The sequence below is a fragment of the Mesoplodon densirostris genome, chromosome 16 (genome assembly GCF_025265405.1).
Source record: "Mesoplodon densirostris isolate mMesDen1 chromosome 16, mMesDen1 primary haplotype, whole genome shotgun sequence".
Lineage (NCBI taxonomy): Eukaryota > Metazoa > Chordata > Mammalia > Artiodactyla > Ziphiidae > Mesoplodon > Mesoplodon densirostris.
The window spans coordinates 52,060,777-52,081,335 of NC_082676.1; the positions used below are offsets into that span (position 1 = coordinate 52,060,777).

The 20,559-nt window shown below is 40.4% G+C and overlaps 1 protein-coding gene and 1 pseudogene across 2 annotated transcripts in view; one reads left to right on the forward strand and one right to left on the reverse strand.

The window, feature by feature from the left end:
* The window catches only part of TMC7 (transmembrane channel like 7), a 50,871-nt gene that overhangs the window by 23,281 nt on the left and 7,031 nt on the right, over positions 1-20,559 (forward strand). For both annotated transcript variants that reach the window (XM_060078505.1, XM_060078506.1), the window contains exons 6-13: positions 5,301-5,446; positions 7,300-7,447; positions 8,466-8,639; positions 9,885-10,042; positions 14,066-14,183; positions 14,488-14,585; positions 16,226-16,412; positions 18,368-18,498. In XM_060078505.1, coding sequence (XP_059934488.1) covers positions 5,301-5,446; positions 7,300-7,447; positions 8,466-8,639; positions 9,885-10,042; positions 14,066-14,183; positions 14,488-14,585; positions 16,226-16,412; positions 18,368-18,498 — 1,160 coding nt within the window. The remainder of the gene's footprint in view (positions 1-5,300; positions 5,447-7,299; positions 7,448-8,465; positions 8,640-9,884; positions 10,043-14,065; positions 14,184-14,487; positions 14,586-16,225; positions 16,413-18,367; positions 18,499-20,559) is intronic.
* Positions 11,417-12,108, reverse strand: LOC132476031 (mitochondrial fission factor-like; annotated as a pseudogene).

The following is a 20,559-nucleotide window of genomic DNA, read 5'->3' on the forward strand; positions in this document are numbered from 1 at the left end:
CAGGGTATTTATAGCATTCCTGGCCTCCATCCACTAGATGCCAGTAGCAGCCCCACCGCTGTGACAAGCAAACATGTCTCCAGACATGCCAGATGTTTCCTGGGGAGCAAAATTATCCCAGGTTGAGAACCCCTCCTTTAGATGTTTTAAAAAATACAAGTATAAAAAAAAATACAAGTATATAAAAATAGCTTTCTGAAAGTTACTGGTATTAAAATGCCATGCCATTGAACATTTCTGAATCGATAAATAGCAAGCATCGAATTTGTCCACTGCATTTGGTTTTGAAAAAGTGGATTTTACACCTCTGATCTCATGTTTTCCTCAGAACAACTGAGAGGAATCGTCAGGTGGGTGTTAAAATGTCCACTATACAAATGAGAAAACTGAAGCTTGCAGACTACGCAAGGAGGAAAGAAAGTCAGTGACTCACCCAAGGTCATATGCTAGTGAGATCAAATCCCAGAACTGCTGTTAGCCCCATTTCTTTAGGTCACATCCCATGAGAGAAGCTCCTTGTTGTAGATCACCACACACCATGATCTTCGTTATAGGAAAGATTTCACAGGAGACTTAGATGCACTTGATCATAAATGTTCAATAAACTATGCATGATAAAAAACAGCCCTGCTCCAAAGAATGAATTTTCTACAGTGATAAAAATGTTCTGGGCTTCCCTGGTGGCGCAGTGGTTGGGAGTCCGCCTGCCGATGCAGGGGACATGGGTTCGTGCCCCGGTCTGGGAGGATCCCACATGCCGCGGAGCGGCTGGGCCCGTGAGCCATGGCCACTGAGCCTGCGCGTCCAGAGCCTGTGCTCCGCAATGGGAGAGGCCACAACAGTGAGAGGCCCACGTACAGCAAAAAAAAAAAAAAAAAAATGTTCTATATCTGTGCTGTGAAATTCGACAGCCACTAACTCTTAAGCACTTGAAATATGCCTAATGTGACCAAGAAACTGAATTTTAATTTAATTTTATCGTTGTTAATTTCAATTTATTTGTTTTCAATATGTGTTTTTAAAATCATTCTACATGCATTACAGAATGGCCATCATGTACATTCCCTGTAATATCACTGTTCACACCCATGCAAGCAAGTAGCAGCCTTATACATATTTTTCATGTGTTTTTAAACACTTCTGTTCATGTTTATAGAATGAACAGAACAGCCACTCGCTGAACAGGGTTTTCTATGTAGCAAGCAAATACCACTTCAACATATTGCTTACAAGTGTTTTTAAACATTTCTATATGTATTACAAAATAACTGTCACATCCATTCATGGAAATAGCAGGGTTCTGTTCTCCATGTGGGTTGCAAGTCTGTAGCAGTCTTACAACTTCTCTCACACTGAATTTTAAAAACTTTTCTACACATTACAGAATCGACATCCCATGCATTGACTAAAATAAAAGTATTCTGAACATATTGAGCAAGTTGCACTTTTACAACCATCTTTTTTCCTGTTTTTAAAATCTTCCCTAATGCATTACAGTATGCATATCACATTCACTGAAAAACAGTTCTCAACATAGCAAGTAAGTAGCATTCTTACATCTTTTACATGTTTTTTTTTAATTGAGATATGATTGACATATAACACTGTATACATTTGAGGATGTACATGTTGGTATGATACCTTTATATATTGTAATATGATTACTACAGTAGTTTTAGCTAATAACCTTTATGTCACATATAAATTTTAATTATAGGCCCAAGAGGGAGCTGGCCAGAGAGATTAAGCAGTGGCTTGTCTTTGCTGAAAACAATTGAGGCAAGCTCATGATCGTATCAGAGAAATTATTTTCCAGGCCCAGTGGACCTTTGTCCTGTAATGTAACTTTATTTTGTAGGAGAGATTGATGACAGTCCTGACACCGACCTGGGGCAATAAAAACAGGTTTTGTTCAGTTCGGCAAGTTTTATGGCCTGTGTGCCCCAGCTTCAGGGGAGTTAAAGAAAGGGTGGAGTCTTCTGTTTCTACATCTTTGTTTTTCTATTAAAAATTTACTTAAGTACTCAGTATAAAAATACATGGTTATCATAAAAATATAACACTTATAGAGTAAAAAATAAAATTACCTCTTCCCAGAGACCACCAATCCTTTAACATCATGGTTCATATCTTTCTCAACCTTTCTCGTGCACTTATATGGACTTCTTAATATTTCATAGTATGGATTTTTCGTGATCTAGCCAGTCCCCTATTGATGGACATTCATATTGCTTCCATTTTCCCCTTTCTAAACAATACTGTAGTGAACATCTAGGTACTACTTATACTATTTCTGTTCTCTGTGTATATTTTCTTCCTCACTCTCCTAGAACGTTCTATCCTTGCTATTCAAGGAGGAGTTTGAGGTGTTCAATTATTCCCACCATAAGAAGTCACGGACTTTTCTCTGCTGTATTTTCACATAGGGCACCTTTGGGTTTTAGGGGGTTTTGTTTTGTTTTGTTTTTTCTCTGGTAATAGCTTTATTGAGGTACGGTTCACATATCATACAATTCATCCATTTAAATTGTACAGTTCAGTGGTTTTTAGTATATTCACAAAGTTATACAGCCATTACCACAATCAATTTTAGAACATTTTCATCACCTCAAAAAGAAACCCTGTACCCTTTATCACCTACCAATTCCCCTAATCAGTGCTAAGCAACCATTAATCTACTTTCTGTCTCATGAATGCTTATTCATGACATTTTCATGTAAGTGGAATCATTTAATCCATGATCTTTTGTCTGTAGCTTCTTTCACTTGGCATGTTTTTTAAGGTTCATCCATGTTGGAGCATCTATCCGTCTTTGATTCTTTGTGTGGCCAAATAAGATTACATTGTGTGGATATACTGCATTTTGTTTATACATTCATTATGGACATTTGGGTTGTTTTCACCTTTTGGCTGTTATGAATAATGCTGTTAAGAACATTCATGTTCGAGATTTTGTGTGGATATATCTTTTCAATTCTTTGGAGAGCGGAAATCACTGGGTCAGATGGTAACCGGCTATTTAACTTTTTGAAGAACTGCCAGACTTTTCCAAAGTGGCTGTACCACTTCACATTCTCACCAGCAGTGCATAAGGTTTCCGATGTCTCCACATCCTTGTCAGCACTTGCTATTTCCTGACTTTTTTATTATAGCCACCCTAGTTTGTGTGCAGTGGAATTTCTTTGTGGTTTTGTCATTTGCATTTCTCTAATGACTAATGATGCTGATCATCTTTTCACGCGCTTATTGGCCTTTTGTATATCTTCTTTGAATAAATGTCTGTTTGGATCCTCTTTACATTTCTAATTGGATTATCAGTCTTTTTTAAAATTTTTTAAATTCATTTTTAAAATTTTGGGCTGTGTTGGGTCTTTGTTGCTGTGTGCAGCCTTTCTCTAGTTGCAGCCAGTGAGGGCTACTCCTCATTGTGGTGTGCTGGCTTCTCATTGCGGTGGCTTCTCTTGTTGTGGAGCATGGGCTCTAGGTGCGCGGGCTTCCGTAGTTGTGGCTCTTGGGTTCTAGAGCGCAGGCTCAGTAGTTGTGTGCAACTTGGCTTAGTTGCTCTGCAGTATATGGGATCTTCCTGGACCAGGGCTTGAACCCGTATCCCCTGCATCAGCAGGCGGATTCTTAACCACTGTACCACCAGGGAAGCCCTATCTATCTTTTTATTGTTGAGTTATGAAGTTTTTTTTTTAATATTCTAGATACAAGTACTTTATAACGTATATGATTTACAAGTATTTTCTCCCATTATCTGGATTGTCTTTTCACTTTCTTGATAGTGTCCTTTGAAGCACAAAAGTTTTTAATTTTTATGAAGTCCAATTTATTTTTTATTTTATTGCTTGTGCTTTTGGTGTCATATCTAAGCATCCATTGCCAAATCCAAAGTCATGCAGATTTAACTCTCTTTCCTCTTCTAAGAGTTTTATAGTTTTAGCTCTTACATTTAGGTCTTTGATCCATTTTAAGTTAAAATTTTTAAAAGGTGTGAGGTAGGGGCACAACTTTATTTTATTTTTTGCATGTGGCTATCCAGTTGTCTCAGCACCATTTCTTGAAAAGACTCTTTTTTCCCCTTATCAAAAATCAGTTGACCATAGACGTATGGGTTCATTTTTGGACTGAATTCTATTCCATAGATCTATCTATATGTCTATCCTTATGCTAGTACCACACTGTCTTGATTACTGTTGTTTTGTAGTAAGTTTTGAAATTGGGTTGTGTGAGTCCTACGACTTTGTTTTTTTTCTTCAAGATTATTTCGGCTATTCTGAGACCCTTGCAATTCCATATGAATATTAGGATTATCTTATCATTTTCTACAAAGAAGCCAGTCGGGATTCTGATGGGGATGTGTTGATTCTGTGGATCAGTTTGGGGGGTGTTGCCATGGATCTCCTGATCCATGAACAGGGGATGTTTTTCTGTTTATTTAAATCTTTTTAAATTTTTTAAACATGTTTTATAGTTTTAAGAATATAAGATTTATATACTTATACTTCATTTGTAAAATCTGTTCCTAATTATGTTATTATTTTGCAGTTATTACACATGGAATTCTTTCCTTAATTTCATTTTTGGATTGTACCCCTGTGTATTTTTAATGCTCAGGCTTTATCTGTGCTTTATTCCCCAAACTCTAGTTGAGCACTCCATATATCTCTGGATCTTTTTTCTTTTTTTTTTTAATTGGTCTAAATTATTTTCTAAATTAATTTATTTTTTAAATTGAAATATAGTTGATTTACAGTGTTGTGTTAATTACTTCTGTAGAGCAAATTGATTCAGATATATATACACATATATATATACACACACATATACCCTTTTTTAAATATTCTTTTCCATTATGGTTTTTCATAGGATATTGAGTATAGTTTCCTGTGCTATACAGTAGGACCTTGTTGTGTATCTATTCTATATGTAATAGTTTGCATCTGCTAACCCAGCCTTCCACTCTGTCCCTCTCCCAACCTCCTCCTCCTTGGCAACCACCAGTCTGTTCTCTATGTCCACGATTCTATTTCTGTTTCATAAATAGGTTCATTTGTGTCATATTTTAGATGTCACGTATGTGATATCATATGGTATTTATCTTTCTCTGTCTGACTTCACTTAGCATGATAATCTCTAGTTGTATCCATGTTGCTGCAAATCTGGAAATTTTCCAGTCTCTGGGGAATTCAGGGATGAACAGTGACACTGGCATGTGAGTTCCTTGAGGCAGAGACTGGTTTCCTGGTTCCCTGCAGTCAACTCACTAATCTGACCTCATGCCCTTGGCTTTGTTTCAGGGTTTCCTGGAGGATACCTGCCTCTTTTATGGACATTACACCATTGACGGGGTGAAATTTCAGAACTTCATCTATGATCTGCCTCTGGCTTATGTGTTAAGCACAGTTGCCTACCTGGCCCTGAGCCTTCTTTGGATAGTGAAAAGGTAAAGTTTATCTTGTCATTGTGTTCTCTTTGAATTATTCTTTTTTTTTTTTTTTTTTTTTTTGCGGTATGCGGGCCTCTCACTGTTGCGGCCTCCCCCGTTGCGGGGCACAGGCTCCGGACGCGCAGGCTCCGGACGCGCAGGCTCAGCGGCCATGGCTCACGGGCCCAGCCGCTCCGCGGCATATGGGATCCTCCCAGACCGGGGCACGAACCCGTATCCCCTGCATCGGCAGGCGGACTCTCAACCACTTGCGCCACCAGGGAGGCCCTCTCTTTGAATTATTCTTGATGGCTGGAGTCTTGTGGAGGTCCGTGGACTCCAAGAGCCATTGCCCAAAGGATGAGCAGAGTGCAGGGCTGAGCTTTGTGGAAAAAGGTTTGTGAGTGTGTTGGAGGCTGTGGACACCTGGAGGATGGAGGCAGCATCTGGGAGCTGGAGTAGCAGCCCAGAGTCTTCAGTTAATCATCGGTGAACACATTTGCCAGTACCATTCTGCCGACCTTACCTTTGCTTTTTTTTTTAAAAACCTATCAAGCCTAAGCCCTTTAAAAAAAAAAATTATTATTTATTTATTTATATTTGGCTGCGTTGGGTCTTTGTTGCTGTGCACAGGCTTTCTCTAGTTGTGGCGAGTGGGGGCTACTCTTCGTTGCGGTGTGTGGGCTTCCCATTGCGGTGGCCTCTCCTGACCTGTAAAATGGAGGTTTGGTCTAAATCAGACGATTCAATTGGGGTGGGACCTCAGAATCACCATGGAGCTTTATAAATAGCATATTTCTGGAACGCCCCCCCACCTCATGAGACCTACTGAATTAAAAATCTCAGGATATGAAATCACCCGGGAGTCTGCATTTTGAAAAAGCACCCCAGCTGGTTCTGACATAAATTCTTTGCTGTGAACCTTTGGCAGAACAACTGATTGCTATAATTCCTTTCATTTCTATTGTCTTCACAACTCAGTAGCAAATCCTAAAAATACCCTGGTTTGTCTACAGAGTGTGTGGCATTTGACGTTTTTATGTCAAGTGCCAGAGTGTATTTTTTTCCAGGAAAGCATTTGAATGAGTAATGATTATGAACTTGTGCAACAGAGTGGCATCTGACCAAAACAGGTGCTCACTAAATATTTGGTTATTTTACTATTTAAGTCATTTATTCATGCATTTATCCATCAGTTGGATAGTGGCCATATTTATATCCAGGCATTCCGGATATAAAGGTGGGAAGACAGCCAGGGTACCTGCCCCCAAGGAGTTTAAAATTTAGTCAGGGTAAGGGGCTACAAGTAAACACATAAATGAGATGATTGGAGATTAGGTTATTGCTGTGAAGGAAATTAAAGAGACTGACTTAAAGTAGGAGTCACAACTTTAGATGGGATGGTGGGGAATCTGTGGAGGGAATATTTGGGTGAAACCTGAGGGATAAGGTGGAGGCAGCCATGGGAAGAGGAGAGGGCAGAGGGAACTGCAAGTGGAAAGACCCTGAGTCTGGAGGAGAGGTTTGTGTGTTTGTGGATAAGAAAAAAGCCTCTGTCATTACAGCAGAGTGGCCCTATGGGAGGAAAGATGGCGCCATGCAGGGTCATGCAGGACCTCTAGGGTGTATTAAAAGAGTTTGGATTTTATTCCAGCTGTGAAAGAAGCCATTGAATGGTTGAAAGGAAGTGATTTTCAACAGTGAGATGCCTGGTTAGCTGCCACATATTTAGAACGATCCAAAACTTGACCAAGCATGTCAAAATGGGTGGAAGATGCAGCTATGTGTAACTTTTTAATTTTAGACAAAGCATATCCATGGGCCTGTATTTTGATGTTCTTATAAGAACGATAAACATGTTTTGGGGTCAGGTCGGTGGAAGGGTTCAAAAGTAATCTGATCCGGAGCGAGGAGCACTTCCAGAGTTACTGCAACAAGATCTTTGCGGGCTGGGACTTCTGCATCACCAGCCGCAGCATGGCGGACCTGAAGCACAGCAGCCTGCGCTACGAGCTCCGAGTGAGTGCCACTCAGTTTTCTCTTGGCGGGAGGTGGGGTTACAGCTTGCAAAGGAGCTGGTGGGGGCCAGGCTGTCCCCAGTGCTTAGCTGTGTAGCCCTATGTAGTTTTCAAGAGCCTTTTGCAGAGAACCACTTCCTGGGGTTGATCACCTTAGCCCCAAGCATGAAGCTGGTGAACTGGGGCTGGGAAAAGAGGTGGTATCTTCCCTTCTCCCCCATCACCTTGTACTATTTTTTGTTTTTGTTTTTGTTTCCATTTAGAAAACTTATTTTAATCCTAGTTGAAGAAAACTGTTATTCCTTTTTTTTTTTTAATTTTACTGGAGTATAGTTGATTTACCATATTGTGTTAGTTTCAGGTGTGTGGCAAAGTGATTCAGTTATACATATACATATATTCATTCTTTTTTAGATTCTTTTCTCATACAGGTTATCACAGAATGTTGAGTGTAGGTCCTTGTTGGTTTGTACTGTTATTTTTCTGCTTGATGAGAACCTGTCATAAGCATCTCTTAAACCAGGAGAAATAGGACTAAGAATGCTATGATAATAAGGTGGAGTAGAGAGAATATGAAAAAGCGGAATTTCCAAATTAATCAGGAGAAAAGGAGTAACAAATAGCATCTTGATCAAACCTACCCAAAAAAGGAGTAGGAGACAATGATATCAAAAGCTTAATGAAGTGAAATGGAAGAAATCAGATGAAGTGTATTATTTGTTTAAAGAAATAACATATAGGTAATAGTAACATATAGGTAATGTCCTGAATAGGTTATAGTTCTGTTTTCACATTTATTGTGGAGTCTAATTTCAATCTTAAATAGAAGGTCTGCCTTCATTTAGGCCTTTAGGAGACATGGAAACTGGTTGGGCTTGGTCCAGGAGGGTATCCTGGGCGAGATGAATATTCAGGAAACTTTAAAGATCGAGAGGGAGAGTATGATGGTGAGTCACAGTTTCCACCCCTAAATATCCCTTCATCCCAGTGCTCACAAATGAGCTTTCTTTTGTTCCCAGGCAGATCTGGAGGAAGAAAGAATACGGCAGAAAATAGCAGAAAGGACCTCAGAAGAAACAATACGGATTTACTCTTTGAGACTGTTTTTGAACTGTATCGTGCTGGCCGTTTTAGCGGCATGCTTTTATGCAATCTATAGAGCGACTATATTCTCTCAAGAACACATGAAAAAAGTAAGTGCTCCATGAAAGTCAATTTAACTTTTAGTCCCGTTGGACGTTATGTATGCTAAGTGTATTGCAAACCTCTCAGGTAGATACTATCATCATTCTGTTTTACATATGGGGATATAAGTTTGGCTGATATGATAGAGAACCTAAAATCAGAGTGACTAGTTTCCACTTCCAATAGAAAAAAAAAAAAAGCATCCAAAATAGAGTGTTTGGGCTACCTCCTCCTCCTGGAGTTTACAGTGTTCAAATACAGGCTGGACTGCCTGGATTTAACCCCCAACTGCACAGCTTACTATCTGGGGCCTCAGTTTACCCAAAATAACAATGGTTTTAAAAATCCAAGTTGGGGACTTCCCTGGCAGTCCAGTGGTTGAGATTCCATGCTTCCACTGCAGAGGGCACGGATTCAATCCCTGGTTGGGGAATTAAGATCCCGCCTCCTGCAGCACAGCCGAAACAAATTAAAAAAAAATAAAATAAAAATCCAGGTTGGTCTAGTGGCTCTGCTTCATGAAATCAATCATCAGGGTCCCAAGTTCTTTCCATCTTGTAGCTCTGCCATCCTTAGAATGTGGTCTTCTTCTGTATGGCACCGGGTAGCTCACACATTCACATTCTAGCCAATGGGAAGGAAGTGAAGGAGATGAGGAGAGCACACCCCTTCCCTTCAAGGGCAGGACCTGGAGGTTGCACTTAACACTTCCTCTTATATCCCTCTGGCCAGAATTTAGTCAGAGAGCCATTTACCTAGGAAGACAGTCAAATTACCTAGGAAATTTAGTTTTATCTCAGATAGCCATATATGTGACTAAATAATCTGTTATTATGAAAGAAGGAGAGAATGGCTGTTCCAAGTCAATTAGTTCAGCCTTGAAAATGCTTTAAATTGCCCATTGATACAGAATACATGGATTTTTTATATTTCACCTTAATAAATCCAGTAGAGCTCAGTTTTCTTCTAGTATGGTACTAGATAATGGTTCCTCTGTTTGAACACCCAAGGAAGGAGATGGCTTAGTTTTAGGTGCCATGTTGAATGAAACAAATGTGTTGTTTTCTTTGCTAAACATGTTTGGGTTTTTTTTTCTCCCTTACAGTTCTAATGAAATATAATTGACATACAATACTGTATAAGTTTAAGGTGTTCAGCATATGACTTGACATACATATAGTTGAGTTCTTTTAAGGTCAGTTCATTTGTGATGCAAATTATTATACTCCTGACCAGTTTTGTTATCTTCATAGGAAATTGACAAGATGGTTTTCGGAGAGAACCTCTTGATATTGTACCTGCCTTCTATTGTGATCACGCTGGCCAATTTTATCACCCCAATAATCTTTGCCAAGATCATCCACTATGAGGATTATTCCCCAGGCTTTGAGATCCGGCTGACAATCCTTAGGTAATGCCCAGACGTGCCAAGCAAGTCACCACTTGTCCCCTCCCCTGCCCACAGCAGACATTGCTAATCCATTGTGGTACCTTTCCCTGCTGAGCCAAGAATCCTCTTCAGCCTTCAGACAGCCCCCATGAATGAATCAGAGTTTGCATATGCAGGGAAATCTCTTTGACTTGAGTGTCTATATTTTTTTCATGTATTAGCACATCGACAGCTGATGGCATAGGGTGGGGCCCTTGGAAGAAATGTTGCTCTTAAGATGTTAGAAAGACAAGTGTATACCAGCAGGAGAGTGAGGAAGTGAGAGAGAGAAGGGAAGGCACCTTATAAAGGGTATGTTATTTGGCAAGTTGCAACTGGGGCTCAGTCCTATGGGACAACTCTGGGAGTTTGCGTGGAAAATATCTTAGACTTTTCCTATGCAGGAGTGTTTGTCCTCCAACAAGTATTTGGCCTCCCCTGCCTAAGGGTGGCTGGCTCCCAGGGGCATTAACTCCCTCACACTTCTACCCCACTAGGCCCATGCATAGCCTTGGGAGGAGAGTTACAGTAGGAACTTGCCGTAGGAACCTGACACTTGCTGGAGTCAGTGCTGAGAAAAATGTGGCCTAGTCACCGACTGTGTGTGCTACCATTGACTCTTTTTTTTTGGTTGACAGTTTATTAAATACACTACATTTGTACCTTATTCTGTAGTTTTTTAAATCATTCACACATGGACTTTGTAAAAATGTACTTTATAGAAAACCATCTGCAAAACTAAAATAAAAATAAAAATGCACATTTTGCCCACATCTTAGATAAACTGCTGAAAATGTTAGGAATTATTTTATTGAAGGTGATCATGAAACATTAGGTGGCTTGAGTTTATTAAATCTGACACCAGACCATGACTTCAGTAGTGTTAATGTTGAAATGTGGATGCAAAAATGTCTGTTAACTAAACTGTTTAATCTAACAGTGTTTGAGAAACAGGACAAAATAAAGTATTATTTTTCCTTTACAGACACTTCTCTAAATCCATTTCCTATACACTTTTTTCTCTCCCCTTCATAGAATTAGCTGTGCAGATTGATGAGGCAAAAAAAATTCCTTAAAAAAAACCAAAACAAACTAGATCCTATTTACAAAACATGCAAAGGGAGAATTTTAAGTAGGTGTTATGGCAAAACTGGTTGAAACTATATACAGTCAAGTGACAGAATATACCTTTACTTCTGCAAATATAAGTCTTTCCCCACCTCCTTTCTGGGAGAAATACATTTTCAGGGCATGGACTGTAAAACGGCATACAATGCAAAGACAGAAACAAAGAAGTTTGCAAATTCTTTATATTTCCAGCTGTTGAAACAGTATTTTTGAGAGTTGGGGTTACCTCTAGCCGTGAAACCAGAGCCAGCTATTAAGCAGCCAGAATGCTACAGTAATTGAATACATGACCATTTCTCTTTTAGCACGTTCTTTGTTCTCCTCTTCCAGAAGTTGTAGACGTCTATTTAGTTTGATTATCTTTCATCTTAATGAAGCTGCATCTACAACAGTCATGTCATCTGAGGTTCCTTCAATCGTTGTATCTGTATTTGAAATGCCGTACATGGAGTCAGTCCTGACCAGCTTTCCGTTTTGGTGAACAGCATTTTCACTCATAGAATGCCCTCTTTTTAGCCTGCCAACTGCATGGATTTCTTCATTTTGAAGGATTGGAGGAGGTCTTTCTAAATCCAGAAAATCTAGTGGTCTTTCACTTAGCGTAAGCACACGAGGTGGTATTTTTAGTGCCAGAGGTTTGAAGGGAGTTGACTGTATCAGGTCAAGATCTACTGGTCTTGAAAATGGAATGTCTTCATTATTTCCTGCTACAACAATTCTCTCTGGAACCTGCATAATCACACTAACATTTGAAACTCCTTCTTGGAATCCAGGTCAGCATTTGGTGGTGCTACCTTTAATTTTTCCGAGACCCTCATTCTCTGACTAATAATACCTTCGGTGCATTCCATTTCATACTGAGCTCGACTGAGTTCCGCCATCTCAGCAGCAGTGGGAGAAGGAAATGCTGCCCCACTCACTAAATGTCTGCCAACTACTGCTTGCTTTTTGGCATTATCTGCTTCTGTGCTTCATATTAAATCCTTTCACTTGCTTCAATATGCACGTGCTGGATTTAGAGCCACGTTTGTCCCCCTGGCCCGCTGGAGGGTCCCCGGCGAGGACCGCTGCCTGCCGGCTCCCGGGGCGCTCGGGTGGGCGCTGTCAGAGGCCGTGGGCCAAGCTCATGGAGGCACGCGGGCAAATCACCGGCCTGAGAGCCCCGCAGCGGGCTCGCACTGACTCTTTATAATTTGTTGTAATGTCTCTTCTCATACTAAACAAATATTCAGTTTCCTAAAAAAATAAAATAAAAAATAAAGAAATGGCAGGTGTAAAGCTGGGCCCAGGGAGTTAACAACACATGAGTTAAGGAGGACCAGGTGGGGAGTGTGTGACACTGGAATGTTTTCTGTCTGCTTCTCAAATGCCTCAGATGGTATTTGCATCTTTGTTTAAACAAATCTTTTTATTTTGGAAATTTTCAAACAGGACAGTATAATGAACCCTCATGTGTGCCCATCACTTAGTTTCAACTATTTACCAACGTTTTGCCCCAACTCTGCTTGATTATTTTCAGCAAATCTCAGGCATCATGTCATTTCACCTGTAAACAGCTCAGTATATCTCTAAGTGACAAGAACTTTTCTTTTTAAACATAATCGTCATCACACCTCACAGAATTAAGTCAGTCCCCTGATGGAGTTGCAGAGGGCTCTCTATGGTTGGTTCATTCAAACCAAGATCCAAAGAAAGGCCGCATGCTGTGTTGGGTTGTTATGTCTCTTAAGTCCCCTTTATTGTTTCAAGAATTCCCCCATTGTATTATGCTATTGATTTGTGGGAGAAGCTGAGGTGTTTGTCCTACAGAATGTTCTCTACTTTGGATTTAGTTCATTGTTTCCTCATGGTGTCTTTTGTTTTCCTGTATCCCTCCGCAAATGTAGATTCAGACTTTTTATTAGATTCCGTTTCAGTTTTTAGTTACGGAAACCTCTTCAGTGGTGCTAGGTACTCACGTCCGCCCCGAGGGAGGCACAGCATGTCAGGTGGATGATGTGGGTTTGCTCCCCTCCCCACACACTTTTTAATGTTTCTATATCATTTATTTTTTTATTACAAACCAAACAATAGATGAAGCATCTTTTTTTTTTAAAAAAAGAGCCCTCTGCCCTCCTCTCTTGAATCCATTTTCCCCCAGCAGCTCTCATCTTCACAGTTCCTGTTGTTCATGCCAACGTTCACACGTTTTGTTTTCTTTTAAAAATAGGATTGTATCTACGTGAAACTCTGCAGTGTATTTTTTTCACTTCTCAGTATATCAGCCATCTCTCAAAGCTGATACTTAGAAGATTCAATTAGTTCTTTCCAGGAATTGTTCTCAACGTGGCTACGTCATCATGGATTCAGGAGTTCCCAGCTTTGTGATCTGTTTTTTTCTCTGCCATTTAAAAAATATTGTGGTAAAATACATATAACATGAAATTTACCATCTTAGTCACTTTTAAGTGTACAATTCAGTGGCGTTAAGTACATGCTCAGTGTTCTGCTGCCATTGCCACTGTTTGGTTCCAGAACTTGCTCATCATCCCAAACAGAAACTCTGTGCCCATTTGTAGGTTTGCTGTTAAGAAAGGCAGCTTAAGTGGTTGAGAGTCTGCCTGGCAATGCAGCGGACACGGGTTCGTGCCCCGGTCCGGGAAAATCCCACATGCCGCTGAGCGGCTGGGCCCGTGAGCCATGGCCGCTGAGCCTGCGCGTCCGGAGCCTGTGCTCCGCAACGGGAGAGGCCACTACAGTGAGAGGCCTGCGTACCGCAAAAAAAAAAAAAAAAAAAAAAAAGAAAGGCAGCTTCTCTGCACCCCAGCCCTGTTCCAAGGGGCCTGGCTGCCCTGAGCCCTCCTCTTCCCATCCTCTCTCCTACCCTCTTCCCTGCAGGTGTGTTTTTATGCGGCTGGCCACCATCTGTGTGCTGGTGTTCACTCTGGGCTCCAAGATTACATCCTGTGATAACTACTCGTGTGAGCTCTGTGGCTACAACCAGAAACTCTACCCGGTGAGGCTGCGGGAATGGGCATCCTGCTCGGTGGGTCATTTGGGAGTAGTAGCATTAGGGTCGAGAGAACAGCCCATGAAGCCAAGGGTTTGAATCCCAGTTGATCCTCATTCTTGCTGTGTAGCAGAGTCTGGCACACCAGGCACTTCTAATTCTAAGGGCTTGAAAACCAAAGTCTGTGCTGGAGCTCAGAGGAGCATCCGCTAATGCCTTCCAGAGGCAGCAGGATCGGGGGCTGGAAATGGCATTGGGAGAACCTGGCTTTTTCTGCTCCAAGTCAGGCTCATTTCTCTCTGGGTTTCAGTGCTGGGAGACCCAAGTTGGGCAGGAAATGTACAAGCTGATGATCTTTGACCTCATCATCATCTTGGCTGTGACACTTTTTGTGGATTTTCCTAGAAAGTAAGTGTGAGGGGTACCCCTCTTATCTCCCCCTGCCCCCTCACCCTTTCCCTCATCCCCACCACAGGTTCCCATCACAGCTGCTCTTCCCAAAGTGCTGGATGATTCCACATCCTGGGAACCACTGACAGCCATTGGTGACTTTGAAAAAACTCCAGGCCATCACCTCCCCCTGGTCCATGATGTGCCCCATTGAAAGGCAGCACGAAGCAGGAATGGTGCTGCTTTCCGCGGGGCTGCCATGGGGTGACATCTTGCCAGCCCCTCCGGGCTGCAGTGGATGCCACATTTCCTAGTCTGGGTCCAAGACCCAGCACTGCCGCTTCCTAGTCATGTGACTGAGGGCAAGTTATTTAAGCTCTGTGCCTGTTTTCCTACCTGGGAAATGGGAATAGTAGCAGTGCCTACCTCATAGCACTGTTGTGAGGATTAAATGACAAAATGCAGATAAAAGTACTAAGAACACTCCATGCCACAGAACTCAACAAAGCATTAACTGTCACCATTAGGATTGTCATTACTATGCTGTCATTAAAAAAAAAAAAATTATCCTCAGCATCTCCTTGAGCCTTAAGTGAAACCCTGTTCACTTAATCACTTTTTTACCCACATGTACAAATTCTCCTGGTATATGCCAGAAGTCCAGTAAGCCCTTAAAAGTAAACATTAAAAAAGAAACTGCCCTTTTAAACGATTACACAAATATGATGTGAATATGTGCGTATTAAAGTTTTTTAATATTTAAACTTAAATACAGAAATCCGGAGAATAGTGAGAATTGTCTTTTGTTACCTTACCCCTCCTTCCCAATCTCACCCCACTCCACGGAGATGACCATTGTTAACACTTTGGGGTAGATCCAGCAGTCCTTAAAAATAAAAACACACATTTGCATAAATACATGTGTAAGTAAACACACAGTCTTGCTGGAAGTGTTCTTTTTTACCCACAAATGGGATCCTGGTACATCCACATGGGTCCGCAGCTTGCTTTTTCTCCCCCATACAAACAAACTACCATGAACAACTTTCCCTGTCAAGGCACGTGGATTTTCCTCTCTCGTTTTAAGGACTGTATGTTATTCCACTGTACCCATGGCTTCTGATTTGTCGATGCAGCCCCTACTGATGGGCATTTAGGTTGTTTCCAGTGTTTTTGCTGATATGTGGTAATGCTATAGTGAACAACTATGTGTGTTCATCTCAGGCCCCTGGTCCTAGGGTTTTTGTAGAAAGCTTCTAGGATTCCAGGGAGTAGCATGCAGGGTGGTAGGGTCCTCATAAGCCGTTTTCTGTGTGGACGCACAATAGCTCAATACTTTTTGGATTGAGTGGCAAACTAGGGCACAGAGACTGCCCGTGTCATTTACTGTCAACTACAATGCAGTGAAGTAGGCTGTATTATAATCCCCTCACATTCCAGATGAGAAAAATGAGCCTTATCCAACGTTATTTGGCTGATAAACTGTAGATCTGAGACTTGTTAATGATTCCAGAGTTCACTGTATTCTACATCTAGACATATGACTAACCAGTTTCCATAAGAAGTATGTGTGGAAACAGCCCTAATTTTGTGGATGTGGTTCTGTGGCCTTGGCAGACACTGTAGTCCAGGTGATAAATGGTCCTGTTTGTTTCCAGGATCCTGGTGACCTACTGTTCCTCTTGGAAGCTGTTTCAGTGCTGGGGACAGCAGGAGTTTGCTATCCCTGATAATGTCCTAGGGATCGTTTATGGGCAAACCATTTGCTGGATTGGAGCCTTCTTCTCACCCCTTCTTCCTGCAGTTGCAACCTTGAAGTTCATTATCATCTTTTACGTGAAAGAGGTAAGGAGAGGTGGGGTTGAGGGGTCAGTCACCGAGACCATCTTTGACCTTGCAAAACATTCGGCACACATGCTTGGAGCCCACCCACATCCCATTAGATATATCAAAATTGCATCCCTTATTTGATACATATTTTTATTCTGGAAAAAAAGACTTTGAATGGATTTTCACATTTTTATCATTTTGAGAGTTTTGTTAAGAATGATTTTGCTCCTGTGATTTAAATGTTTTTTGTATGTAACTAAGAGTTGTGTTGCAATTGATTGATCAGTTGACAGTGGTTCATTTTGGTGATGTTTAACAAAAGGTTTATTAATTAAAGTTTTGTAGTTTTCTGTTTGGATTTTGGAGCTGGTGCATTTATTTTCAGTTCTCAATTATTTGTGTAGCTCCTCAAACAGCTCACAGGCCCTAGGCATTGTACCTGAACTAAGTGCTTAATGGGTGAAGTAGCTCTATAGAGGACTAACTTATCTGGGCTCATTAACCAAACTTTTTCTTTACTGTAGAGGCAATATATGCTCACTATTAAACATTTAAACAATACAGATATGTATTCCATCCCTTCTTCCAGAGGTAGCCTCTGTTAATAACCCCTGACATTATTGATCACCTATTATGCCAAGCCCTGAGGATTCATAAGTGGAAGTAATAATAGTAGTAATAACAATGACAACGATACATCCTTTGAAGTAGCCACTGCTAGTAACCATATTTTATAAATTAGGAAGCTGAAGTTTAGAGAGGTAAGTAACAGTAACAGTCCAAGCTCACACAGCTTATAAATGACTCCTGAGATTTGAACCCAGATTTACCTCACTCCAGAGCCTAAGCTTTTAATCCAGTAGGCAGGGCCTTGAATTGGGTCATACTTTCTACCTGGGTGTTTTGGCCTTTGAAGAATGTTCTGATGCTTTCATTTGGCAACTTAAATTGGCTGAAGCCACCAAAGGAGAGATGGATGTGAGAAAGCTCAGAGGAACTTGTTCTTCTTCCAGAAAATGTGTTAGGCAGTGGTTTCCTAGTGTGTAGCCCAGTAAAGCCAGTGTAGGGGTAATGGAATGGGTCACAGGCACTGGACTGAGTTCTGACACCCCAGTCTGACTGGCCACCTGCCCCCAGACACCCTAACAGGACACCAAGTGTCCCTGGTGCTCAGTGCCCTCGGCTCACAAGATGTTCCAGCTGCTGCAGTCACAGGAGCTTGATGCCCCTTCCCGAGGCTGTAGCTTTCTAGAATATTAAGGAGGAATTGGATGCCTGTTAACTGTACCCCTCTCCCCGTCCCCACCTGATTTCTCCTTCAAGTCTTTTTTCCCTCAATGGAAATATTTATTTTTAATATATAGGAAAAATACATATGCTTGTAAAATTCAAGCAAATATCTCCTGTTTTGGTGTGTATATATTTAGTATATATTTAAACCCCTGTAGAGAATAAATACTTTTCGAATTCTTTCAAATCATCACATTGTATGCTCTTAAGTATCTTACCATTTTATTTGTCAATTATACCTCAATAAAGCTAAAAAAAGGAAAGAAATTTACACTAAAATGTTTAAAAAAATAACTAAAAAAAAAACTTAAACAAGATCATACAGTACAGAGTTTTGGAATCTACCCTTTTCATTTCACAGTGCCGTGTAGGATATGAAGCTTTTCTAAGGGCTATGTGATTTTCCATTGTGTAGATGCACTTTAACCTTTAAGGAACCCCTTGGGTAGCTACTTAGGTTGCTTTCAGTTATTCCCTGTTATTAACAACTGTAGCAGTAAATATCCATATACTTATTTTTTGACCCATTTTAAAAATTTTGGTCTATACTGCTGACTAGAAAGCAGTATAGAAAATCTAGAAAGATTATACCGATTTACATTCTATACTACATGACTGTGCTCATTTATCCTCAAGGAAGCTGTGCTCTTAATTTTTCCTCTTTCTTCCTCTCCCCTTAGATAAGTCTTCTTTATACCTGCAAACCCTCTCCGAGGCCGTTCAGAGCATCTAATTCTAATTTCTTCTTCCTGTTGGTGTTGCTGATTGGGCTGTGCTTGGCAATAATACCCCTGACAATCAGCATGGCACGGTAAATATGACTTTGTCTTCTAGAACATTCCCTCCTTGACATGTCTGCCTTTTATGTTAAAGGCTTCATTGCATTCTTTATTGGCTTTCCTCACAGTGCTCCACCCGCAGAGGTCAGTAAGTCACTCCTGGCTCAGCCAGGCCCACCTTTGTTTCAGAATCTCCCTCTGGATGCTGGAATATCGTGGGTCACTTCTGAACTTGGGCTTGCAGGGTTCTCACTGTGTTTGAGAGTGTTGGTTGGCTCTATTCTACCCAGATCCCTTTTCCTAGTATCTCTCTTCTAGTCCCCTTTGGGACTGTTTCTTTGTTTCTGATTATGAAGTTAATACATGGTCACTGAGAAGACTTGGAGTATCTTCTATTGCCAAGCACTGTGCTAGCTGCTAGGGGTATAAGGACAATTCAGACATGGCACAAGGAATGTAGTGTCTAGTGTGGAATTTGGAACAAGCAGAAATGCTCAGTCCTGAGGATGGGAAGTTGAGGGTTCAGATACCAGTGATGCCACTCCCTAGTGTTCTAACCATTTATACCAGAGGCTGGAAAGAGAGTAAATGATTTAGGTTTTCTGGGCCATATGGTTTCTATAACACCTGTTCAGCTCAAGTGTTTATATATCATCTATGTTGCAGCCATAGATGATATATAAACTAACAGGCATGACTGTGTTCCAGTAAAACTTCATTTATAAAAATTAGGCTTGGGACTTCCCTGGTGGTGCAGTGGGTAAGACTCTGCACTCCCAGTGCAGGGGGCCCAGGTGCAATCCCTGGTCAGGGAACTAGATCCCACATGCATGCCTCAGCTAAGGAGCCCATGTGTGGCAACAAAGACTGGGTGCAACTAAATAAATATTAAAAAAAAAAAAATAGGCTGTGGGCCAGATTTGGCCTGTGGGCTATAGTTTGCCAACCCTTGACTTACAGTCTCATGGAATTCCATTTCTTCATCTTTATTTTATTTTATCTTATTTTTTCCATTTCTTAATCTTTAAATGAAAAGTCTAGAATTTTGAATTCCTCTCTCAGGTTTTATTATTTTTTAAACTAAATTGAGTCTATATATTTTTATTGTAATAGTGGTATGTTACATATATTGAAAAATTCAAGCAGTACAGAAAAGGGTATAAATTAAAGAGAAAATATTGCTCCCCATTCCCACCTCTTAGTCCTACTCTAAGAGGTGACCACTGTTAACATTTTATGAACCCTTCCAGAAAGTTATTATGAAAAATGTATTTTTAATGCATATGGAATAATACTATTTGGCAGTTTAATTTTTTTTTTCACTTTATATTGTGCCCTTTTCCAGGCCAGCGCATAGAGAGCTCTCATTCTTTTAAAGTAATTTTTAGCTTTGATTTTTTTAATAAGAAATACATTCACATGGAACAGAACTCAAAAAGTATAAAAGAGTATATGGCGGAAGTTCATACTCCAATTCTATTTCCTAACTACTTAGTTTCTGTCTAAGACAGTCATATCTGTATGTGTTTGTCTCTCTCTCAGGGGTTCTTTATTCTGTTGTATGAATGGATCATAAATTGTTCATCCATTTCCTTAAACAACATTTAGATTGTTTCCAGGAATCTATTTTTATCCCTAAAATAGAGCTGCAGTGGAAAATTTCCTACACAGAACTTTATGATAAGAATATAGGCAATTCTTGTAAGCCTTAATTTAATTTTTTCCATTGTAATTTTATTTTTCCCTACTTTTTATTTTGAAAAATTTTAAATCTATAGAAAAGTTGAAAAAAGCAACAATGAAAATTTATATACCCTTTACCTGGCTGTCCCAGCTGTTAACATTCTGCTATGTTTGTTTTCTCTCTGTGTATACATACGTTTTTTGTGTGTGTGATGATGAACCATTTGAAATTAAGCTGTAGGCATCATGACATTTCATTCCTAAATACTTGAACGTGTAGTTCCTAAAACTAAGGACATTCTCCCTTCCATATATCCACAATAACATTATCACACCTAAGAAAATTAATGCCAATATCATATTCCTGCCATTTTCAAATTTCTCCAGTCCCAAGATAGTCTTTTATAGCT